We start from the raw sequence: 26583 nt of genomic DNA on the forward strand, positions 1-26583 counted from the left end.
AAAGATTATACATCCCAAACCACCTTGCCAAACCTGGAAGGCAATCCAGAAGTGATCATTTTATCACCCTATCTATCAAACTTGTATGCTGACCATATCCTATGCAAAACTGGATTAAACTCTGAGGAATGTGGTGTGAAAATTGAAAGAAGGAATGTGAACAATTTAAGATATACACAAAACACCATACTATTAGCAGAAAATAGTAAAGACTTGGAACGACTACTGAGAAAAGTCTTGGAAGAAAGTGCAAAGGCATGTTTACAGCTGACCATAAAGAAAACAAAAATAAACCACAGATGATTTACGTAACTTTAAAGTAGACAATGAAGACATTAAGATACAATTTTCTATACCTTGGCACAGTCATTAATCAAAATGGGGGCTGCGTTCAAAAAATCAGATTAGGACTTAGAAGAGCAACTATGACGGCACTAGACAATATCCCGAAATGTAAAAATATATTATTGAATATCAAAGTCAAGATTGTTTATGCTATTGTATTTCCAGTTTCAATGTATGATTGTGAAAGCTGGACAGTCAAGAAAGCTGATAGAAAGAGAACCCATTTGAAATTGCTGTTGAAGGAAACTTCTGTGGGTACCGTGGAATGCTAAAAAGACAAATAATTAGGTCTTAGAACAAATCAAGCCTGGACTCTCCCTAGAAGCCAAGATGATTTAACTGAGACTATAGTAGTCTGGACATATGAGATGACATGACTCACTAGGAAAGATAATGATGGTTGGCAATGTGGAAGGCAGTAGAAAAGAGGAAGACCTTATTACAGATGGATAGACTCCATCAAGGAATTCATGGCCTTGAATCTGCAAGATCTGAGCAGGGCTGTTGATGATAGGGTGACTTTGAGTTTTCTCATTCATAGGATCCATAGGTCCAAGTCAGTTAACTTGACAGCAGAACTGTCAAGAGCCAGAACTTTAACATTACCAGCTAAGTCTTCACTATTGAGTGACACTGCCTGGTTTCCAATAAGATACTGCCACTGAGGATGCATCTTCATTAGAACCTGTGGAATATGGAGCTAAATTCAGTTGATATTAGAGAACAGCCTTTTGACACACACAGCAGCTCCATGGAAAAGTTGAGTAGGAATCTGTGCTTTCAAAACCTTAATGGTTGCTAGAACACACTGATAATCTATTCTATGGAAGAAATGGTGTACTATGTAGGTTTACTACAACTCTTTGGATTGTTCAAAAAACACACACAAGACCACAAGACATAATTATGGAATACCAGCCCTAAATACTGAAAGTTTATAACTTATATTACCATGTCATCAACCAAAAACCAGCAGAACTGTTTATATTTTTCTCCAACATCAATATCTTTGATTGTCAATAATTTATTCCTCTGTAATAAAGGGAAAACTTAATCAGAGTTTAAACAAAGTTCTACAACATGATACAATAGCCATTTTGCCAACATAAAGCAGAGCATTGCTTTTCCTAGACCAAGATTAAGAAACAGGGTCTGATAAAGCAGATTATGTCAGGCTCTGATAAGGAAAACTAGTTACATCATTCAAACACAAGTTAAATAGAGGCAAGTAATCTGTTTACTATATAAACTATAAATATTGGCCAAAAATCAAATCCACTGGATCAACAGAACTTGCCAAAGTATTGACTTACCAAGGTTCCATTAATTGGCACCAGTGTAGGTAGAACTAACAATTCCATTTACCATAGGTCTCTGGGTTCCTGTGCAACTTAATTCTAAATAATTAATTTGATTGTCGTGGACAGTGAGGTGGGATATAAAGTATTATTATTATTATTATTATTAAATATAAGGTATATTTATCTAGTTGTGGACAATTTTCAGCCGACTAGTTTCAGTGAAAGAAATATATGTTTAATATTTAATAATGAGATGTTTAATTGCTGTGGATTGTGTTCATAGTTTGAGTTGACATTTATGTATAGCTTTGTACAACCTTTCATCTTTTAAAGTACAAAACAAAACAATCCATAGAGACTGATGATTTAAGCAGATGACACAGAAATCTTTAGGGGTATGGGTTGCTTCATTCTTTTCATTGTACCTGCTTTTCTACCTACCCAGGTGCTTTCTACCTGTAAGAGAAAAACAGCATTTTGAACAGAGAAATAGGTGGGAAAGAAATGGTTGATAAATGCTTTTTTTCCCTTGCTTCCTCCATGTTCTTTTGTTTTAGATTAAATTATTTAAATGAGACTGCCTTTGCAAAGTGCTTGGAAATTGATTCAGAAATGCTAGAGGTTATTGATAACGAGAGATGCTTGGAGCCTATGTCATATCTATCCCAAGTCATCCCAGTTAGTTTCTAGGTCCAATTTCAAGTGTTAGTAACGACACTTTAAATGGTCTGAGTCCAGGATATTTCAAAGACCATGGTGTCTCATATGATCCTACCTATACATTATGATTTTTCTTGGAAGCCACACTCTATGAAGCCTCTTTGTCTCAAAATGAAGAATTGTTTAAATAGAATCTTTACAGCAGAGAACAAATTTTTGTGTAAGTCCAACCTTAGAGATGCAAGTCTTTCTTTTCTGGTTGTCTTCAACCTAATTAACCAATAGTTTTTTTAAAAAAAACAATTGCTGCAGTGATTTTGTTCTTTATTTCCTGCAGCTGAGCATGGAGATTTCCCATGAGCTGATGGTTGATGCCAATTTTTATGTTGCTTAGATTATTTTAGATTATTTTGTTTTAGACTTTAATGGTTTTGTTACTTTGTCAACTGTTGAATGGAAAAGTATGTGTTGTTATTGTTGTTTAGATTACACATAATGGGATGCTACATCTAGTTTTGTCCTTTAACAACAAAAATGTGTTAAGAGAGAAGAGAAATGCTACTCTTTTATAATTGAGCTAGTGGAGAAGTATACAACCACTGTCATTTTATAATAGTTTTTTTAAGAGATAAAAGCACCATTATATAGATTTATTATGATCAACTGATGAAATATAAAGTACCACTATAAAAGGAAGTTTGCTGATTGGGTGTTTTATCAAGGTTCAAATATTAAAGGACCTCAAGATAGGAAGTTTGTCAGTCTTGATGAAACCTGTGCTGCTCCTAGTATTGTGTTGTTCCTCTCAGTACAGCATCTACTGCATGCTTCTGAGATGGTTTGAAAAAATTATAACATTGTGGATATTTTTTCTTTCCCCAATCTTATTCAAGGTATGTTCCTGGCTGAAATCATAGAGAAATACTTTGTGTCACCTACTCTCTTCAGAGTCATCCGCCTGGCCCGTATTGGCCGTATCCTGCGCCTGATCAAAGGAGCCAAAGGGATCCGCACCCTGCTTTTTGCCTTAATGATGTCTTTGCCTGCCTTGTTCAACATTGGCCTCCTGCTCTTCTTAGTTATGTTCATCTTTTCCATCTTTGGAATGTCAAACTTTGCCTATGTCAAACATGAGGCTGGCATTGACGACATGTTCAATTTTGAGACCTTTGGCAACAGTATGATTTGCTTGTTCCAGATCACTACCTCAGCTGGGTGGGATGGCTTACTCTTACCCATCCTCAATGGGCCTCCGGACTGTGATCCGGACAAAGAGCATCCTGGGAGTGGCTTCACAGGTGACTGCGGGAACCCCTCAGTAGGGATCTTTTTCTTTGTTAGCTACATCATAATATCCTTTCTGATTGTGGTAAATATGTACATTGCCATCATTTTAGAGAACTTCAGTGTGGCGACAGAGGAGAGTGCTGATCCACTGAGTGAAGATGACTTTGAGACCTTCTATGAGATCTGGGAGAAGTTTGACCCTGACGCCACACAGTTCATTGAATACTGCAAGCTAGCAGACTTTGCAGATGCTCTGGAGCATCCATTACGAGTCCCTAAGCCAAACACCATTGAACTCATTGCCATGGACTTACCAATGGTGAGTGGGGACCGGATCCACTGCTTGGACATCCTGTTTGCCTTCACTAAACGCGTCTTGGGTGATAGCGGTGAACTAGACATCCTGAGGCAGCAGATGGAAGAGAGGTTTGTGGCTTCCAATCCTTCCAAAGTGTCTTATGAGCCTATCACAACCACACTACGGCGTAAGCAGGAAGAGGTATCTGCAGTGGTCATCCAGAGAGCTTACAGGGCCCGCTTAGTAAGGAGGGGCTTTATTTGCCGAAAAAATATATCCAATAAGATGGAAAATGGAGAGACAAACAGAGAGAAAAAAGAAGGTACCCCATCCACCGCATCCCTTCCATCTTATGACAGTGTAACTAAGCCTGAAAAAGAGAAACAGCGAGCTGAAGAAGGGAGACGGGAAAGAGTAAGAAGGCAAAAAGACAGAAGGGAATCCAAATATTGAGATGATTAATAATAATAACTCTAGAAAACTTGTGAGCGGAAAAGATTGTTTACAAACTTCCTGATAAAATATATATCAATAGTGAACAGCTGTGGAGACACTTTATCTGAAGATCTTATACCAAACATAGTCTGCTTACTGTGTGACCATGTTGCATCTCAAAGCAGTGATCTACCACCTGTTTAACAGACCCAGCTAGACAAATATATTTAAACAAAACAACAGGAAACAATGCAAAGGCGGGGGGGAAAGGATTTTATACTGTTTGGGCAGGTGGATACTGCATGTTCCACATCAGTCAATGCAACTTAGGACAAACAAGCAAAATAAAACACACACACACACACATACACACACGGCACTTAAGGTGGAAAAACCTGCTGCTTTAGGATCCATATATTTTTTCCAAAAGCAGACAAAATGGATTTTATTTTTCCTCATTTTACTGAAAGAAAACCCAGGAAAAAATAATCACGTTCAAGGGTTTGTTTGCTCATGCAGAGCTAGATTTTCATACTTGACATTTAGTTTAAGCAGCTAAAAACAAAAACAAAAAATATTAGAACAAGGAGGAAAAAAGTAGAGCAACAACAAAATGCTGGAATGAAACGACACATATTTAGCCCATGTCATTTAATCGTCATAGTTCCTTTGGTATTTATTATCTACATACGTCTTTATTATATGGGCTTCACAATGGTTTGAGAGATGGGGGTAATCAGGTGTTTTCAGCCTGCAAAACTCGCTCAGGCTGATTCCAAAAATAAAATAAAATAAAATTGTGCTCGTTTCAATGCATAGAAATGATTTGCATGATGGCATGCTGTGATCAGGAATCATGCATGAGGAACCATGAAACCACAAGACACTCAATATGCTGTCCAGGCTGTGTGTTAAGCCATATGTTTGAGGCACTCCACTGACTATGGCACACTGTATTTGGAAAGTTGCTCTTAGCTATAACTATGCCCTTCACCAAGGTACCAGTTTTTTAATCAATCCTTGAACCCTCCCATAGAAAAGAGAGGGGAGAAAGTGAAACCAACAAATGAAAACTTGTTTGTGTATATTTAATAATCTTCATGCAGCCATAATTTTTTTTGCACTTTCTAAAGGAAACACACAGAACAAATAACAACAGAAAACCAAATGCTGCTCTAAAACTCTTTTCGTGGGAAGACCATTCAAGAATGGTTTCTTATACAATGTCACTTTCAAAGAAAAATGGTAGGGCTTCAAGGAAACCCACCTAGTAGTTTTGTATCCTGCAACATTTACGATTACTCTTTGTCCTCAATTTTGCAGTGTAGACTTATTTTATTAGAGAGAAGTGTTTTGGAAGACAGCACATTCTCTCACAAAGGTACAATTTGGAGTAGTTACATATAGCAATCTTTTCTGTGGCAGAGAAGTAGGTAGGGGGTGTTCATAATATTATTTGCCATAATAAGATCTAAACGGTTGCATTCTTTGTGGGTATTATAAATGTGCAAATGGTAATAATAGGGCACAAGGTTGATTTATGGAAAAGTGGACACTGGTTAGCGTTCTTCCATTGACCGATTTCCTACAGCTTATATTCTGATGCTGCACAGTTTTATTTGCTTCTCTCCTAACCTCATTTTTTTCCTAAGAAAAGCAAGCAAACAATCAAAGAGTTCTAAACAATCAGGAAGCCAAACATCTTACTTTTGATGAGCAAAGTAGCAGTGTGACATGGGTGCAGCGCTGAGAGAAAACATATCATGTATGACGTGTGCCTTCACCAACTTTGCATTTCACCCATACCTGTTGTATAGTAATAATTTTAACTGTCCTGCAAATTCAGGTAGGGATGAAGAGCTACCTCTTGTCTATTCTTATCTCTAAATTGATGGGAGTCTCACCCAGGGCAGGGTAGTGGAATAATGTTTTGTGTTTCTAGTTAGTAACTGGACATCTTTCAGTATTTTGAAATGTTCCATTATGTCACCATTTAATAAGTCACCATCACCAACTATTTTTTAAGGGCACAGGTTTGAAGAATAGACCTTGCTGATAGGCCAAAGGTTGCATTGCACTATAACAACAACTATGTTCCATCATGCAGCTTTAAGAAAAGGCGTAGGTGTGCTGCTAGTTGTTTCTAGAATTCTGCAGATAATACTAAACTTCTAGGATATAATGAAAGGCAACAAGCTGTTTGAATGTGGACCAAATCAATTCTGTCTATAAAAGGGCAAAAAACGGTTTTAAAATAACCACTCTCAAAATATTCCAAAAGCCAAACAAAACAAAGATAGTAAGGCCTTTTAGATAACTGGCAGAGGCTTTATCTATAGAATCTGGCAACCTAAATGCCTCCTACAAGGGTCATGTAGAAAGTAAGCAATTTGACAGACATGTGCCACGTTGGACTTTTAAAATGCCTAATCTAGCTACCATGACATCAGTGGGAATATTCTACTGTACCAGATACCACAAGGAACAAGATATTTCTATCCCGTTAGACTTACCCCACTTACTCCTACAAAGTGTATAATACAAAAATAAAACTTACATGCATATGTACAGGCAACATTGTAAACAGCACAACAACAACAAAAGCTGAAAAGTGTGGTTGAACTTTTTAAAAGACTACTATAAATACTGTAATATATCATTTTATTTTATTGGCATGCCTTTTTGTAAATAACAAAGGACTACAAAAACCTAAATAGAATGGCTTCTGGCTTATGCCACTGTCCATGTTTAATTTTATATCTCTCTATCTATATATATATATTATATCTTTTTCTTTCTTTTTTCCACTTTTGAGATTATGTCAATTTATGTGCATCCCCACAGAGGGGAAAAATCCTCCCAAACAGACACAGAGCAAAGCTTTATTGCAAAATTATCTTTACAACAACAGATATATTTAGATTATTTTGGTTCTGAGGTGCAATATATTTTGACCACTTCTATGCAAGATTTGGCTAAATGTCATAATTGTTCTTTAGCTGGACTACTGTTCCATTTGGAAAGCTTGGTACATGTAGTGTTTGTGCTGTCAAATTTTATTAAGCAATTTTTAGTAAAATGCCCTGCAATCTATATTTACCTTGGGTCATTATTTAGTGATACTTGAATTTTCTTACATTACACTAGCTTTGCTTAAGAATAAAAGTTATTAACAAACAGCTTCAAAGATGTGGGCTATGTCCAACTAAAATGAATAATCCAACTTTTTTTCTAATCTCTGCACTTTATTTCTTCTATTGTTCATGTTTATTTTAAGCAGTTGTTTCCATCAACCCGACTTCACAGATGTTGGAAGACTCACTCTGTATTTGTATCAGCATTAAGTACAGCTGAGAATGCTGAAGAAGCTTGGTCCAAAATGAACAATCACATAATGGCAGACTGTTTTTTTAAAATGCTACTTAAATATAGAGAATTTTGAAGTTGCCAATAAAGAAAGAAATGTTTTAGTTTTGTGAAAATGGCCAATGCTTTTTAGAGAAAATGGGACAAAAATGGGAATCAGAGAAATCTCAACATCATAGAGAACAGTTAGAATTTTTTTTTAAATTGTCATTTTAATTCCATTCCTTTGCTGTGTGATACATTTTATAAGGTAGGTTCAGGACGGGATGGGTGTTTTATTTTTTTGGTTGAAATGTCTACATGATAATATCTTAATCAGTTCTTGTTTAGATATCCATTTGCCTTTTTTGGACTGGTAGCTTTAAGAAGAAAAAACAGTCTAATGTATGGACTTTCTGATAAAATGGGCAGTGGAGATTTCCAGTGGCTTAGCACAGAATGGAAAGGTGCTTTGTGGATTGTCATGGAAGGTTTTCCATCAATAATATCTAAGCAAATAAGTTCTTGTTCTTCAGGTCACTTGATAAAAGGCTGAAGATAGAGCTTGTAATTTTTCACAAACTCAGGTCTCCCTCTCAGGCCGACACACATACACACACACACACACACACACACACACAGAGGGAAACTGATGCTCAGGCATCACAGGCAATGTAACTGAATGGTAGAAATGACAGCTGACCTTGAAGAAAGAGTAATTACAATAGTGACATTTTAATGCAACTATGATTTTGACGGTACTGATCAGATAGACTGGGAGGAAATTGTATATCTAAAATGCTAAAATGTTAAATATGTTTTATTATTATACAGGCTGCACAATGGTGTGAGAAATGCAAATCCTTTTTTAAAAAAAATAAAGATTTCAATCATTCAAATTTTCCTCATCCCACAGATAATGTTGGCCTATGGAAATTCTTACTGAAATCAGATAATGACAAACAAACAAAACAAATATATTTGAAGAGGGAAGAATTCTGGAAAGTTAAGCACTAGTATTCTGTGAGGCATCGTTCTGTTCTCATTGTTAACAGTGGAATGAAATCGGAGACTGTGCTGTTGGGACAACAACACTTCTCTCAACAGATTTGACTGTTTGAAGAGATTAGAGTAATAAGTATAAGTAAATGTTAGTGCAAACTGAAACTCATATCGTTCTACCAGTGTAAACCACTGTGTAAACCAGTCCTTGGGTTATCAATTTCACTATGCATTTTAGGGAACAGAGAGCACAGTGAATGTCTTCTCTTCCTACCTGTAGGAAATTGCATTGATATTTTTTTTTTAGAAAACAAAAAAACTCTACTTTTTGTATGAGAGCAACTATGATGTAGCACTAATCCTACCTTTAATTCAGCCCTCCTCTTTAGACTTTTTGATAAAGAGTAAATGCAGCAGAACTGTGTGCTCAATTAGGCAATCATCTTTGGTTTTCATAGGCCTCTGGTGGGTTGAATCTGCCCTGTTCATCACTGCAGAAAGTTTGTATTATTAACTTAGTGGAGGGGGCACAGTTCAGTGGTAGTGTGCACATTTTGCATGGTGAAGGTTAGTGGTTCAGACTTTAGCATCTCTAGTTAGGTAGCAGATGATGGAACAAATCTTCTGTGCCCGAAGGAATAATAAACAGTACTGGGCTAGATGATCAAATGGCCAGAACTGCTACATCAGCTCCTCGTGCTCTTGGTACTAGATGGCTTGGTGGCTCATCTTGGTTGCTATAGGAAACTGCCCATTTGAAAAGGTCCATAGATGCCATAGATCAAAGAACCCAAATTTAAATGTTCCCAGTATTGGTGTGCAAAGGAATGCTGATTTTATATGTGCTTTGTTCCATATTTTAACAAAAAGTGTTTCCATAGAGATTCTATTAACTTGGTTTTTGTTTGTTGTTTTTTTGTTTGTTTTTTTGTTTTGTTTTTTAAGTTCAGGTTAGCAATGTACATCAGACTTGCCAGGTTGATAATTTTTATGTAGCAATTTTGCCAGGAAGATAGTTATGGCAGTTAACCAGCAAACAGTGTCATCAATTGATGGTTGTCATTAGTTTGTTGCACTATTACTTTGTGAAACAAACTATAGGGGGGGAAGTTATAGAATTATAGTGGGACTATAGAAAAAAATGGAGGAAACAATGTTTTTTTTTAAAATGAACAACTGACAAGCATTGGTTTATTGCCATCCTACAAACTTTGGTTATGCTTATTTATTTATTTTTTAAAGTTTGAGAGAGGAAAGATAAAAACTAAGTAAGCTGGGGCCACTTACTAGCCTTGAAATTGAAGAAAAGGAAAGAGGTTCAACTTTTTTTTAAAAAAAAAAACTGTTATAAAATTCCCTGTCATACAGGGTAAATTCAGGTATAATGAACTGGCCCAGTTTGTGGTCCAGTGAAAGTATGTTGCGGGATTGAGTTTTCTGTTGTACAAACTTGGTTGTCCTTTGACAACCAATAGAAGGCAACTGAGCCATTGCTGTGAAACTGAAAATGTGGCCTATACGGAAATGAGAGGAACACATTATGCTTTATGCTGTAACGTGTTTTCAGTATGCGCTTCTCATGTCTGAAAAATGTGAGGTATGTATTCACTGTGTGTTTGGAGGTACCTATCTCCCCTTCAGATCTTACATTGTTGATGCACCTTTGAAATACTCCTGAGCTTTGTAAGGGATGGCCTGTTTAAACACCTGAAAGTTCACATCTGTGTCTTTGACAGAGAGCAGCAAATTGAATGAGTAGCTCTGACTTGTGGTTCTGAGGAGAAGGATATTAAAGTGAAGGGCTCAAATAGCATGAGGGAAGATTGGAGAGGGCAGGGACTACAGTGGGAAGCACTGCATTCTCTGCCCCATCACCATGTTGAAATTTCAGTCTCAAGGCTATGCACCAGCATGACAATGTCCTTCCCTGGTATTACAAGTGAGCTCTTTCAATCAAGTCCCTACAGGAACCTTGGCCTTCTTTTGAGCGGGATGTATGTCGCTTCTCCCTACCTAGAATGACTGTGCTTGTCTTGACATAGGAAGTAACTTTGCAAGTACTATGGGTTCCATATCCTATTCCTCTGTCACTGTCTTCTGTGTCTTTTTGGTAGCTGTTCTCTCCAGAAACAGTATGTTCTTAGGGCTTTAGCTGCATATCAGTCAGTGGATATACCCAGACTTCAGCTTACAGCAGTTATGAATCCATCCACTGGAAGGCAGTAATATGCCTATAAACATTGCACTTTAAATTCTTTGTTCTAATTAGCTCCCTACGTTCTCCTTTCAAACTTTTTCATTCAAAGGGCTGAGAATGACACACCTTTGCTTTACATGCTTCCTTTGCCTGGTGACACACACACATTTTTCCCCAGCGGTGAGGATTTACTCACCACTTGCCCTAAGACTGGCTGAAGGGCCAGCATGTTTTATATGTTTCCTCTGTAGAGATCACCTTTCTGGGAGAGGAAAGTGCCAACTTCTGCTTTCTATCTTTCTCTAAGATCTGCTGAAGGGGCAGCAGAGGGCTCCTTGTTTGACATTTTTCCTATGTGGAGATCACCTATTTTGGGAGGCCGGGGGGGGTGGGGGGTGGGTTTGACTATTTCTGCAATGTCCATTTTATCACTAGTACTCAAGCTGGGAACGAATCCCTGGGAAGTGGGTGACTGAGATGAGGCTCACACTCCAATTCAGTGTGCATAAGAGGGCCAAGAGCTTCTTTGTCCATATGTATGAAGACTTTGGTGGTTGCTGTATTGGTATGGTGGAGCCAATGGAGAAGCTAGACACACGTAAACATGGGTGGCTCAGTATAAATTGGATAACAAGCCTAGAACTTTATGTTGATGGTGCTTCCCAGTGATCAATGCATGCAGAGGGGCTGGCAACCTTTTGTATTAATAGCAAAATGAATGCTGGCTCCTCTCTATACATACCCAGTCAACACACACACTACGATGGTCTCCATGTAAGAAAAGTATCAGTTGTGAAGCAGTTCTAAGAGCAAAAGGGATCACCATTAAGTGATCCTGACTCCCCAAATGCAAAGCAGTAATCCCAAAAATTATGAGTCTCCACTCACCAGTATAAGAGAGAGACTCTCCTTCTAAACTAGTTTGAAATTTTGTGATGTAGAAGAATTGGGCATTAAAAAGTTTACACCAAAATCTCTAAGTCACTTTAGCATTTGCTTAGAATTGGGTGTCACATTAAGTACATATACATCCAGATTTTTCCCTATTTTGCTGCATGTTGCATATGTATAGAGAGGTGTGTCCCTGTGAGAGAGAGAGAGAACTTAAAGAGTGTATTTTCCTAAGGAGAATGTGGTATTCCCGGGCATTACCTGAATATAGCAAAACAACTTTGGTGATTTGTTTCCAGTTCCACCATTGTGTGAATGGAGAAACCAGGGTGGGCAGGTGGGGGGAAAGGGAGACAGAGAGCGACTTTTGGCAAGTCATCTAACCTCTCTATGTGCCTCAGTTTTACCCATCTGTAAAACAGGTAATTACCTACCTCACAGGGGTGTTGTGAGGCTTAATTTAATTAATGTTGGTTCAAATGCTTTTCTGAGGTTCACAACTGAAAGTGCTCTCCTAGGTGTGCACAGGTCAGAACCATGGACTAAAGTGAAAGCATATTGTGATGGTGCCATTAATGCCGCAATTGAAGAAAGCCACTGCTACAGCTTTTTTAAAACCGATATCAGGGCAAACATTTTATTTGCATGCTGCAATTTGCTTCTGTTCCCCTCACCCCAATATATTTGTGTCCTGCCCCTTATGACCCCAATCTCTGTATTTCATTCTGTTTCAAGATGACAACAACAAAAATGGGAAAGAAGGGATTTGGGAAAAGGGAGGGGAGAGGAGTAAGAATGTGTGTTTTAAAAAAAATACAAAGCCTACTTCTACAACAAAATAGTTGGATTGAAAGATTAACTTTGATTTCCTTTGTACTGTACATCTTTTTACTTTGAAATTTGCAATAAAAAGGTATGTCCATCTTGTTTTAACCTCTTCTCTTGGATAAAATGTCATTCTGTCCTCCTCACTGGCAGCCAACACCTTCCTTGCTGTCATATTTAGCTTTTCCCTTCCTGTTCACTACAGTCTTAGGGCTTGATTACACAATTAAAATGCTCTTCATCGAATCAAATAAACTATGATCTGGACACACATGATTCAGAGAAACCCAGGCTTGTTGCAGGATGGTGGTGAAAAATTCCATAAACTCTGCTGGAAAAGGACTTGTGTTTTTTACCAAAGTATTTGCGAGTATCTGTGAGGGTGCGCATTATCAAACGTATGCCTTTAATGCAAATGTGCAGAAATCCATAGTAATTCACATAATACAATTATGTGTAGACTAGCCCCTAAACACTGCTAAAGTCTTACCAGTGGTGGGTTAGGACTGGGTGTAGTGCCACCTCCACCTGTGGGCTGGCACATCGACCCTGCATGATGCAAGGATACCTGCAGAGAGTACTACAAGTTTAGGTGTAGTAGTAGGGACCTAAGCAAGTTATTTCAGGAGCAGGCTGGAGGAAAATTGGAATTGGCCTTGGATCCACTGGATCCAAAGCCCACTCATTCCCTCATCGGGCTCCAAGACAGGGCTACCTATCACATCCCAAAGTGGCTGGGGGAATTGTATTGGTTCACTTTTACTACTTGTTTTTCCCCGAGAGCCTGGGCTATATGTCCCAATAGTAGAGGGTGACACCTAATGGCTAGCTTCCTGTTGGCTACTCCCAACTAGAGTAGACCCACTGAATCAATGGTTCCAACCTACATGTAGGTAAATCCCATTGATTCAATAGGTCTACTCTAGTCAGGACCGACAATATTTAGACCAATATTAACCTCCCAAAAAAAGTATGGTAATATGGTAGTGTTGATTTCCATGGCAATGGAACTGGGGCTTACAAAAAGAGTAGTCTTAACATGTCTGGAGGGTACAGGTTGGAGACAACTCCACTATCTGCTGGCTCTCTCTGTGGCAGTGATACGATATTTTAAAACACAATTTGACCAGATCTCAGAGCAGAACTTGGAAATTTTCTTTTTTAAGAATAACTAGATATAATTACAGGAGCCAATGTGGTGTAGTGGTTTGATCATTGGACTAGGACTCTGGAGACCTCAGCTCAAATCCTCACTTGGCCATGGAAACCCACTGGGTGGTCGTGGGCAAGTCACACACACTTAGCCTTAGAAAACACAGTGATAGGTTCACCTTAGGTTTGTCACAGGTTGGAAATGAGGTGAAGCCACACAGCAACAACAGGTATAATTATAGTGTCAAGACACATCCAGTTATGACTAGGTTATGGTTCTAAAAGGTAACTCTAATTTCCTAGTTTTATGAAACTAATAAAAATAGATATTTTCGCAGTGACTCTTTTTCTTTTCTCTTTTTTTGACACAAACTGCTGGCTTCCATTCCCATCCACCTTCTCATTACCCATGGCAGAGTTGGAAGCATGAATCCCAACAGAAGCAAGTATGATACAATTTTGATTAATGTTAATCATATTAATGTCATTATTAATATTAATGCTAATGTTACAAAGTGTGGTCAACGTTAAAATATTCCTTCTCCAATATTTAAGGTGCATCTGCACTGTAGATATAATGCAGTTTGACACCACTTTAACTGCCATGGTTCCATCCTACAGAATCCTGGGATTTTTAGTTTTAGGGGACACCAGCAAACTAAATTCCTTGTAAAACTGAAGGAAAAAAACCCTGCAAATCCCAGGATTCTATAGGATGTTGCTACAGTGCTTAAAGTGGTGTCAAGCTACACTATTTCCACAGTGTAGATCCACCCAAGTGAGTCCACATCAGCTACAAAATCTGCAAAAAATAACTAAGGCCCAGTACATACGGGCAGGAAGCAGCGTGCCAGCACCTATTTCTAGGGTTCGGGAGCACGCAGCAACCGCACGTTCCTGAACCGTAGTCCGTATGGACACCGCCATCATGGTGGCCTCCCATCCATACGGCGGCCGCCTTGATGACGCCAGCATCACACAGCAACCAGACATTGCTGGCAGGTGCCTGTTGCTTAACTTTTTTTTTATGATCAAAAGTTCAAGAGAACTAAAGAATGATGCAAGGCAACAACAATGCCTTAGATGAGCACTCAACAAAGCAGAAAGCACCACGTATGTCACATAAGATTGTCCTGAACACATCCTTTTGCTTTCAGCTGAAATTAACATAGAAATCATGGTTCGTATTAAGGGATTAAAGAAATGGGCAGATTAATTATGCATTGCATAAATGAAACAGCTTGTATCCAGTAGTAGTTTGAAAATATACAGTATTATTTGGCAAGAAATTTCAAATACTGGGTCACTAATATTTTGCAGTATAGGCACAAGAATATAACAGGCATGAGCCAAAGTAAAGTAGGGTAGGTTTCACTGATTTTAATGGGAGACATGTGATTTCCCCACTATAAATAATGGGAATAAAAATGGACTGCATCATGTTCCCCAAGGTGCTTCACTCAGCTGGACACACCAGTCTCTGATAAAAACAAATTATCCCTTTTTTCCTACTGAGATTGCCTCATTTTTCTTCCATGTGAATACCTCTCTCGCTCTCGCTCTCTCGCTCTCTTTTAACTTTTTATTATAAAGATTCATACATTGAATTTTGATTATTGTACAATACTTAATTATATATATATATTTCTTACAATTTGTCCAAGTAGCTTTAAAATGCCACCTCAGTGCCCCCCTTCCCCAGAGCCATTTTCACCCTTATATTCCATCCAAAATCTCAGTTGAATACCTCTCTCAATCTGCTGTGTCACGTATAAATAATACACTGAGATCTAGCAACCTGCTATATTAAGCATTTAGCTGCTAGCTGATTTGGCTTCCAAATTACTGAAGAAAGTGTACCAAGTGACAGGGCCTCAAATACATCTAGCCATCATTGGCAGTAGCAGTATAGTTCCATGTTAATAATTAACCCTTCTTGCTGCCTTTCATAACACCCAAAATCAGCTGCCTTAGTTTCTGCTGGCCCTGAAAAGAGGCACAAGAATGTGGTGTGCAGGTTCAGAAAGAGGACAAAAACATGGTTCTCAGTTATTGCTCAGAAAGCATAATTTAGGCAGTACAGTTGGTCCTCCAAATCCACAGATTCAGCTATCCACGGCTTGAAAATATTCCATAAGTATACAAATTCCAAATAGCAAATTTTGATTTTGCTATTTTGTATAAGGGACACCATTTTACTATATACCATTTTATACAATGGGACCTGAGCACCCACAGATTTTGGTATCCACAGCGGATCCTGGAACCAAACCCCAGCAGATACCATGGGCCCTATAATTTTTACCACAAAGAGCGGCATGGCAAATTTCTTCCTTCAAATATTCCTAAGATGGTACTGAAGTCTCAGAAATTCACTTGAAAGTTGGTTGCAGCAACAGGAATTTTTCGTGGACTTTATGCAATTGTGAATGTGTTTGGCTTGACTGCAGTACCTTTTATTATGTACAGAGCACAAGTATTTTTATAGGCATACTCTAAAAGAGCCAGAAATAAGCCATTCAATTTCAGGCGCTTTCCTTTATGTGTAACTGAAACACACATTGCTTTTATAGGCCCTTTCCCTCTTTTAAAGCAATGTTATGTGAAGTATCTTTTAATAATAATAATAATAATAAAAATTTTATTTATACCCCGCCCTTCCAAACGATCAGGGCGGCTTACAAGAGAACGAGGCCAAAGGAAGGCTCAGCTGTTGTATCATGAAGGCTAACAGGACCAGAACAAGATGATGCCAAAGTCAAGAGGACCCACTATTTGTGTCTGCTTCTCCCATGAGGGTTTCTTTGGTGGGGAGGTGAAGCAGTGGTTTGCTATTGCCTGAATTAAGCCTTCAATGCTATATTCTGAGAGGTCATCAGAACAAGGCATTGAGGGCATCTGTGGTATTGTGTGACAGCCAAAGGCAATCCCCGTGGTCGCCTAAAAACTTAATGCCTCACTCTGTGAGAGGATCCCTCAGAGCCAGGCTTAGGGCTTAGTGTAGTAACTTCATCACTGGATTAGGACTTTGGAGACCAGGATTTGAAACCCAGTTTAGCCATGTAAACCACACTGGGTGACCTTGGTTATACTTTCTCAGTCTGATGATAGCAATGGCAAACCCCTCTGAAGAAACATGCCAAGAAAACCCCATTAAAAGTTCCCCTTTGGGTTGCCATAAGCCAGAGATGACTTGAAGGCACACAACAACAACAAGCCATGGAAAGGCTTTCCAAGTTCATGAGTGAAGCTGGTTTCAAGGGCTTTCTAAAAGGTAATCTTAGGCGGGTTACAGACCGCCCGTTTGGGGCGGCCTGTAACCGGCCCTTTCCCCGCCGGATCGGGGCCTCAGCTGCCAGAACGGCAGCCTCCGAGGCCCCGATCCACCACTTTCCAGGCCGCGGGGAAGCGGCATGCCCCAAGGACACTCGACGGTGGCAGGGAGAAGGAGAAAGGGGCCACTCGGCCCCTTTCTCCCTTGCGTCGCTAGCGCAGCCGTCTAAAGGCTGTGCCAGCGACGCAAACCACAGAAGGAGCTCCATTTCGGAGCTCCTTCTCATGCCGCGGAAAGGGCGCTCTAGAAGCTCTCACGTGGCGCGACGTCTTCACAACCACGCCACCTTGTTTGGAGGCGGCGCGGTGGTGACGTAGTCATGGCGGCACCCATCTGTATAGGGTGCCGCCATTTTGTATGGACTGGGTCCGTACTAGGGTTAGGGGCGTCAGGAAGTGACGCCCCTTTCTAACCCTAGTACGGACCCAGTCCATACTATTACGCCCGTCTGTAACGGGCCATTGGCTCATATTTCCCTGGGAACTTTTTTTTTTTTTTAGAAACTTGATTTATTATGTTTTATTTTATACTGAGTGGTATAATGACTTCTAGCTTTTCAATTGCCTTTCTGCCGGGGGCAGAGTTTTGCTCTTGTCATGGAACTCAGTACAACCTTTGTGAACCATCTCTGTGGTAAACCCACTTAAATACAAGGAAGATATTTCCTCATAACTCGTATATGTTTTCCATGCCCTGACAATTTCACTTTTAGCATTAATTCCCTTCAACCCAACACCTTAACTTTCCCCAGGCAATTGGCCAACCCACTGCTTGGATTTTAATGGAGCTTGGGAACCTTTATTTTATTTATTTTCGTGAAGGACTACAATGCCTAAAATCCCACATGCAGCAGTGGAAATACTGGCTGGAGGATTGTAGGACCTGTAGTCTAAAAAAGTAACTTTCCCAAAGCTCTGAGTTTACAATCTCTGCCTGAAAGTTAAGAAAAACTTCCCAAAGCTTGAGAACTCATTTCACAGCATATCCAAGGATATGAGGACGAACTAGGCTCCAGTTCATTGGGGCATTTATGTGCTGCAGGTTCAGTTCAGAGAAATTTGCCTTCTCCAGGTCCTTCCACGTTTCCCTAGTTAAGGAACACCCACATGACACATATTTCCAGGTAGGATCATAGACCTGCTGCCAGAAGTGGCTCCAGCTGGATCGGGGAGCTGCCACATGCTCCATGAAGTAGAAGGCACCACCCTGGAAAGTTGAGATAAATGCAAAGTTAAAGCTCTGCCCAATGACAACCTCGATGCTTCTTTTGCATCATTAGCAGTATGTAAATAACAGTGTTAGTAGCTTCAGGACTGCTGGGGAGGTGGTGCAGAGAAGTCTCCTCTCCACACCACATATACACACACCATCCTGATCACTGCCTTATCACCACTATGGAGATCTGAGTAAAGCCCACAACAAGGCTTGCAGGCCCAAGAGTTGTCAACCCTCTGTATCCACAGATTCTTTATGCACAGATTCAAGCATCCATGGTTTGAAAATATTCAAACAATATAAAATTTCCAGAGAGCAAACCTTGATTTTGCCATTTTATATAAGGGACACCACTTCACTTTGCCATTGTATTTAATGGGACTTGAGCATCCACAGATTTTGTTATCCACAGGGAGTCCTGGAACCAAAACCCAGAGGATACCAACTGTAGTTACTTGAGATTTGAGAGCATAATTCCTTATGAGCACAGGTACACCAATAATCTGAGGTGCAGCAGCTTCTCTTCCTGAAAGGCACCTGAAATTTGTGGCTGCAACTCTGCCCACTACCCCCACCTCAGGTTGGGAGGCTAATGCAAAAGAGGATTAGTGTCTGCTAATTGGTGATCATTATCTGCTGCTAATCATCTTTTGCATTAGCCTCCCAGCTTGAGGCCTGCCATCAGCAACAGAACAATACACATGCAAATCACTCCTGCATTCCCAGGCTCACACAGTATATATATACCTACTTTTTGCAGGCAAGCATTCTCTGAAGATGCCAGCCACAGATGCTGGTGAAACGTCAGAAAAAAACTCTTCTAGAACATGGCCACATAGCTCGAAAAACCCACAAAAAACTATGGATGCCAGCCATGAAAGCCTTTGACTTCGCATTTTTTAAATTTATTTATTTAGTTTTTATAAATTGTAGATAGCAGCTACTGAACTAGGAGTGACAACTGCAGGGGGTTGGTTAACCCTACTGTGGCCCTGACAATAACAGAAGGGTCTGAAGCAGTCATTCTCATTTGGAAATTCCCCAGTGATTCATACTTATCCACTGAGAGTTTTAGCGCACTTCCCCCCACTTGGTGCAGTATTTCAGTGGAGAAGTGGTGGAATTGTGAGGTAGTGAAATAAATGACCAAGATGACTTCTAGATACATGGATTTTCAAGATAGGGAGCAATATATGTGCCTTCCCTCTTCCCAAGACTATCTAGACTTTCTGAACTGCATCTTCCCAGTCTCCTGAGCAGCACTTCAAAAAGCTCTTTTGGAATACAACTCCAGTTGGTCAGGCTGGTTGTGAAATTCTGGAAACTCTGATGTGAAATAATAGCTTTCCCATGCTCTGCCCTTGAGGCTTTCTGCCCTTCCTCTGAAGACTCTAGAAACTCTACCTTACTTTCTTCATAAGCTGGAGTGTTTTATGCATACAAGCTTTAACCATTGCAGAGGAAGCAAACCTTTGGTCTGTCAGATGTTTTTAGTTTCATCTCCTCGAGACCTCCACCCATAGGGACAATGGCAAGTGCTTAAAAACATCTAGAAGGCCAAAGGTTCCCCTGGCTTGGTTAACCCAGCCAATTAAAGATGCCTTGCCATAATCATTTTGATTGATTTCCTTCTATGAGCCACCTTGGGTCCCGCTCTCAGAGATAGGCAGTATATAAATAAAAAGACAAATTATCCCTGCATATACTTACAGGTCTGAGGATTCTGAGGACTTCTTTCAGGACAGCTGTGACATTGCCCACAGAGCAGAGAACCAGCGTGCAAACCACAACATCTGCAGACCTGTCGGACACAGACCGCAGATCCTCACCAGAGGCCACCACAAAGTTCTCAAACTGGAGGTGCTGGTTCTCAGCCATGTTCTTCACCAGATACTGTTTAAAGTTGGGGTTTGGGTCTGTGCAGGTGACGTGACAGCCAGATGGGTAGAACTGAAAGTTGGTTCCACTGCCTGTGCCAATTTCTAGCAGAGAGAGTTGGCCAGAAGAGCCACTAAAGTCCCTCAGGTTGCTGAACAGCTCCTGCTTCTCCTTGTGAAGTTTCTTGTTGTATGATTTGGCTAGCTTGCTCATGACATAGGGGAAGACCCTCTTACTCACAGGATCCCACAAGCCAAGGAAGGTAAGCACATAGATGGGAAGTGCAAGGAGCTGAATACATCTTTGGAAGAGAAGGAGCAGCACCGCCATGGTAGGACATGCACCTCAAAGGCTTCTCTGCAAAGCAGGTGGGGATCAATTACTTTCTGTCATGAGCAGTTGCTGCCTCATGCTGCACAAGCTGCTTTGCTTCCGTGCTAAACTAGTTATATCCGGGTTTCTGTGGCTAACCACCTCTTAAAGTCACAGTAGCTTGTATGAAATGATAATGTTCATAAGTGAATAGGAATAAAAGACACTTTGCCCAGCAGACTGTGGATTAAAATCAGAACTATTCCAGTTTTGGACCAGCAAGCAGTATTATGCATAGTCCAGCACCAGTGCCTCATGCGTGTCATTTTGTTTAGAAAAAAACAGAAAGGGTGCTTTATATGTTGGACATATCTACAGTGCAGACTTTTAAAGTGGTTTAATATCTGTTTCCTTTTGTGAAGGAATCTTGTGAAAGAGAGCAGGGTGTTTTTAGCACTCCCAAAACCTCACAAAATCACAATACCCAGGATTTTCTTTTAATATCCAGTTTAGTTAAACTGGTATAAAATTGGTCAAGGTTTGAGATGTAGATGAAGTATTTGTTTTAAATGGAACAGAATACCCCTGGCCTCTTGAAATTCTCCACTAGGAAATAATTCCTAGCCCTGAAGTAATGCTGGGGCAACCCTGAAGCAATTGCACTGATACCTGAAAAAACAGAACTGCCTTAGGAGGAAGTTTAAAGGAATATGAGGAAAACATAAAAGCAATGCAACTATGTAGAAAAGGAAAGCAAGAAGAGTGAAATAAATGCAGAGATGAAGACAGAAGGATCCATAATTATCTGCTGCAATGTATGTAAAATGTTGTCTTCTTGCCAGAAAACATCACCAACTACACCTGCAGCAAGTGCAAATTGGTAGCTATCTTGGAAGTGGTCACAAACCTCAAATGCACAGATATATGATGGAGGATACATGGTTCAGCAGTAGGAACTGTGAAAACGACTTTGGGATTATTGCTGATCAAAAGCTGAACATGAGCCAGCAGTGTGGTCTTGTGGCAAAAAAGGCAAATGCTATTTTAGCCTACATTAATAGAAATATAGTTTCCATGTCAAAGGAAGTAATAGTCCTATTATATTCTGTGCTGGTCTGGCATCATCAAGAGTAATGCATCCAGTTCTGGGCACCTCATTTTAAGCAGGATATAGACAAGCTGGAGCAGGTTCAGAGTAGGGCAACAAGGATGATAAGAGGTATGGAGAACAAAACATAGGAGGAAAGGTTGAAAGAACTGGGCATGTTCATCTTGGTGAAGAGAAGACTGAAGGGTGACATGATTTTAAATACCTCAAGGGCTGTCACAGGGTGGAGGAAGCAGGCCTGTTCTCTGCTGACCCAGAGGATAGACTAGATCTCACAGTTTGAAGTTACAGGAGAGTAGATTTCCATTGAACATTAGAAGGAACTTCTTGACAGTAAAAGCAGTTCAGTAATAGAACCAATTGTCAAGAGGAGTGGCGGGGTCTCCTTCTCTGGATGTCTTCAAAAAGTGGCTGGACAGCTACCTGCTGGAGATACTTTAGCTGGGGATCCTGCACTGAGCTATTGGACTAGATTGCTCATGAAGCCCTGTCCACCTCTATGATTCTGGCATGTGTGGACTTCCAGATGTTCTAGGTGTGGACTGCATCACCAGTATTCACCATTGGCTATGCTGGCTAAAACTGATGGGAGATGCAGCCTAGCAACATCTGGAGGGTACTCTTTGATCATCCCAGCTATATAGCATGTGGAGAGAAGAAAACCAGGCCATCATCAATTCTGGTATGCTAAACCCAGTTATCTACTTTGCTGTATGCCTCATTTGGTTTACCTTCTTACAGAGAAATTATTGTTGTGTGCCTTCAAGACATTTCCGACTCATGCTGACCCTAAAGCATATGGGGTTTTCTTGGCAAGATTTGTTCAGATAGGTCCCCCATCTACCTTACATGAGGCTGAGACAGTGTGACTTGCCCAAGGTCATCCAGTGGGTTTCCCTGGCCGAGCAGGGATTTGAACCCTGGTTTCAGAGTTGTAGTCCAATACTCAAATTATGCTGGCTCTCTTACAGAGAAATACCCTTAATTTAACAGAGTGATGAATTGGTGAAATGCTTCTATGGCTACACAATAATCTTTCATACTTTGATGCATCTGAAGGGAAGACCAAAAGAAGTCTGGAAAAACCTCCAAAAATAGGTATATTGTGATCCATTTCACAAAAGAACCTAGTCTTCGCTCTTCCTGATCCCAGTAGGACTCAACCAGCCTAACAGACATAGTTTTGGTAGAAGTTTTCTCTAATGGAGAAGTATTTCAGAGATTTTTCTTTGCTTCTGGATACAGGTATACACTGCTGGGAAACTGAATCAGTACCTCTCAAAACTCATTTAATCTTCATGCATTAAATTTCTATACATGAAATGAAAAGGGTGCCAATATGGCTCAGGAGGCACAGTACCTTTCACTGCCTGTCTCATTGCTTTCAATTTTGCTGGGCTAGCAGGAGGTGTGGTAGCTATGACTTCCCTGGCTAGTTTCTCTCCTTCTCAACAAGTCTTTTCAGTTACCTTTCTCCAGGCAGCTCTGATAAATGGCTAGAGACAAATTGAGACTTGCCGGTTACAAAAAGCAAAAGATGAAGGAAACAGTACCAAACAGCAGCAGCTTTAATTTATTTTTTAAAAGTGGTCAGCTGGCAACTGTAAATCTCAGCCCTTTTCTCCAAGGTGACAGTGTTAAAAATTCAGTGCACAAATGCAAATTACAGTTAGCCCTCCATATCCACTGTTTTTTTAGCCATGGATTCAAGCATCCACGGCTTGAAAATATTCCAAAAAGATATAAATTCCAGAAAGAAAACCTTGATTTTGCCATTTTATATAAGGGCTATCATTTTGCTGTGCCATTGTATTTAATGGGACTTGAACATCCATGGGTCTTAGTATCCACAAGAAGCCTTGGAACCAAACCCCAGTGGATACCAAGAACCCACTTAGTTCAATGCTACAAGTGACATGAAAGGCAAACGTTTCCACCTTTGGCGACTCTACCTTCAAAATCCTATATTTGGTGCAATCTCAGAAGTCCGAATGAATTCAATGATGCTGCTCCCAGGAGGTATAGAATGGCAGCCCAACAACGTCTCAGATAGTATTGTACTGTAGCTTATTTGTGAGTATAAATTTATGCAGTACAAAGCAAAGCACATGGGGAGGGCTTTTAAAATTGAAATAAATTGTTGCCAATTCAGGTGTAATATTTGTGTTGCAGACACGGGACATGCAAAACATCATGTATGAAGAATCCACCCAGGTCATATTGTGCCTTTGGCAAAAAGATGCAAAGAGCTGGCATGGCCTGTATTGAGGAGACACACCTGCAGCCTGTACAGTTGATACAACCACTACCCCAACCCTACCACAATACTGTACTCAGCATTTAGATAAGACGAAGCAGGATCTCCTCCCCGTAACAGGCTCCAATCCAGCTGCCAAGCTCTGCCTTCCAGCTTCTGATTGGCCATGACCCACCTTGGGTTGCCACATCCACTTGTCTTTGAATGATCCCATGTGACTGCCAAATTTACTGAACTCAGAGACATAGCCCTGTTTGTCTGGAATATCAGTCTGCAAGGGAATCTTGTAGCACCATTGAGACTAACTGTGCAAAAGATGTGGTAACATAAGCTTTTGTAGGTCTGCTTCCACAGATGCAGGGGGTGACTCCATACATCTGAGGAAGTAGGCCAAGGCCTCCCAGCCTTCCCCAACCTGGTGTCTCTGACAGCCATTGCCCTATAACTCCCATTATCCACTGAGAGCATGGCCATCTCAGGGAAAGCATACTGAGAAAAACTGAACTAGACATAGTAGTGTTGCTGGCTTCCATGTATTTAGGTAGAAATCTTTCCCAGCACTCCTCCTCAGAACTTTTAATTAGTATTGCCAGAAATTAGAACTCGGCACGAATGAAACTATCACTTGAAAACAATATGGTCATCCACCCACCCCGGCCATAGGCAACATCTTTCCTTCTGCCTTTGTCCCTCAACCATCTCTAAAGCTGAATTTATTGCCTCATCACTGTACCCACAAATTTTGCATTTCTGTGGCAATTAATACAGTCTGATTATAGAGGTCCTTCCTGGGGTGCATTTGCACTATAGAAATAATGCCATTTTATATCCCTTTAACTGCCATGGCTCCAGCCTACAGAAACCTGGGATTTGTAGTTTTGTGAGGTGCTAGGACTCTCTGACAGAGAAGGCTAAAGATCTTGTAAAACTACAAATCCCAGAATTCCATAGAATGGAGCTACAGCACATAAACCGGTGTCAAGCTGCAAGACACAGTGGCACAGTGGTTAAATGCCTGTACTGCAGCCACTCACTCACAAAACCATAAGGTTGAGAGTTCAATACCAGCAAAAGGGCTCAGGCTCAACTCAGGCTTGCATCCTTCTGAGGAGGTCACTAAAATGAGTACCCAGATTGTTGGGGGCAATTAGCTTACACTTTGTAAACCACTTAGGGAGTGCTTAAATGCACTGATAAGCGATATAGAAATGTATTTGCTATTGCTATTATTTCTACAGGTCTATTTCTATTTTTATTATTTCCCTGGGCACCAGTTGTACTGGGACTGATGGGCCAGACCCCATTTAATGGATTAACAAATTGGCCACAACTTCATTGCATAGTACAGGTATCATAAATGAGCTACAGTGGAGCCTCGGGTTACGAAAATAATCCGTTCCGCGGCTGCTTTCGTAACCCGAACGGCTTTCGCAAGCCGAATCCCCATAGCCGCTAATGGGGAAAAGCCGCGATTTGGTGCAAAATCGCGGCGAAAAGCACCAAAAGTTTTTTCGGGACCCGAAAAAACGTTCGTAACCCGGATCAATAATTTCCAATTGGATTTTTTCGGGTCCCGAAAAATTCGTAACCCGGGTATTTCGTATCCCGAGGTTCCACTGTATAACTCTGTCATAAAGCAGTCATAAATCAATCATAATAACATCATAAATCAATCACTGTCAAGAATAGCATATTTCCCTGTTGACAAGGTATGTTAAGGGAACATAGGGCCCCATCATTTTACGATTAGCTATTTGTCCAGGAGGCTGCCATCCAATCCTGTCCATTAACCCCTCTGGAGGACTTTTACCTCAGCTACTCAGTGTATTTTTGACTGATAGGGCAGGTGGAGGTGTCTCCTGCATCTGTCCCAACTACAGGTTACCCCCTTCCTTCAGGTAAGCTATCCCCAACAAGAAACTATAGCCCCAACCAATCATGTGAGATTAAGGAGAATGACCCTGTTGACGTGGCAGCAGGCTGCAGTGATTGTGGTTCCTCTCCACGCTCCCTGCCATACTGTTCTTGATGATAGCCTTGTTCACAAAATAACTATGTCTGGTGCCTTTCCAAGTTCCAAGTTCTTGTCTGCTTATGATTTCTTCACTGATTAATGGCTGAGCCAATGTACGGAAAATCTTTTAACTATTTCAATATCTTCATCATCTGCTTTAGAGTTATATAATTATTCTGTTTTTCTGTGGCCATTATTTTTGTTCTCTTAATGTTCAACTGTAAACCTGCTGTTGCACCTTTCCACTTTACTGTCTTTAGTAAAAGTCTTTGCTATTTTCTGCTAGTAGTATGTTGTCATATGCATATCTTAATTGTTTCTTCCTCCAGTTTTCATGCCTCCTTCCACTGAGGCCTGAAACAGGCATACCGAAAAAAAATGTGGGGGGGCTGTGCCGGCACTATTCACGCCAGGGCTACACCCCCTTTGTGTCAGAGGTCTAGGGATCGCAGATACTACTTCCTCTGAGTCTTTTATCAGATCACCGCACACAACCCCAGCCCCTTCCTTCTGAGGGTGTGCCCTCAGACCTCTTTTAAACTTCCCTCTCTGCTCTTTTCTTAACTGGTTGTTGTTGCTGTTGTTGTTGTTGTTTTCTCTCAGAGTTCTTGCTCCTCAGATACACTTCCACTGTGATAGGTTGGGCACTTCATCTGCCAGACTTTCATACCAAAGTTGGTTGCAGCTCAATAGGCAAATGTTCCAAGGGTGTCTCCATCTTCATCTT

The 26583-nt window shown here is 40.5% G+C and overlaps 2 protein-coding genes across 6 annotated transcripts in view; one reads left to right on the forward strand and one right to left on the reverse strand.

Annotated features, from left to right (window-relative positions):
- The window catches only part of LOC149322489 (sodium channel protein type 8 subunit alpha-like), a 121294-nt gene extending 111709 nt beyond the window's left edge, over window positions 1-9585 (forward strand). For all 5 annotated transcript variants that reach the window (XM_089478564.1, XM_089478529.1, XM_089478538.1 and 2 more), the window contains one exon: window positions 3200-9585. In XM_089478564.1, the coding sequence (XP_089334690.1) occupies window positions 3200-4344 (1145 nt within the window). In that variant the 3' untranslated portion in view covers window positions 4345-9585. The remainder of the gene's footprint in view (window positions 1-3199) is intronic.
- An 8263-nt stretch (window positions 9586-17848) lies between these two features.
- On the reverse strand, window positions 17849-20565 carry LOC149322490 (thiol S-methyltransferase TMT1A-like). Its single transcript, XM_089478576.1, has 2 exons — window positions 19998-20565; window positions 17849-18278 (listed from the first exon to the last, which is right to left on the reverse strand). Exons 1-2 carry the CDS (start codon window positions 20493-20495, stop codon window positions 18042-18044), a joined length of 735 nt encoding a protein of 244 aa, XP_089334702.1. The 5' UTR covers window positions 20496-20565; the 3' UTR covers window positions 17849-18041.
- Window positions 20566-26583: the final 6018 nt, after the last annotated feature.

This window comes from Sceloporus occidentalis, unplaced genomic scaffold, assembly GCF_023333645.1.
Source record: "Sceloporus occidentalis isolate IW3139 unplaced genomic scaffold, rSceOcc1.0.p SCAF_1, whole genome shotgun sequence".
NCBI lineage: Eukaryota > Metazoa > Chordata > Lepidosauria > Squamata > Phrynosomatidae > Sceloporus > Sceloporus occidentalis.

Bases quoted from the DNA above. Each gene is read 5' to 3' on its own strand.
- LOC149322490 (XM_089478576.1), bottom strand. From the start codon at position 20,495: ATGGCGGTGCTGCTCCTTCTCTTCCAAAGATGTATTCAGCTCCTTGCA. The intron at 18,279-19,997 runs GTAAGTATATGC...TCAACTTTCCAG, and splicing joins TCCTCAGAATCCTCAGACCT to GGTGGTGCCTTCTACTTCAT.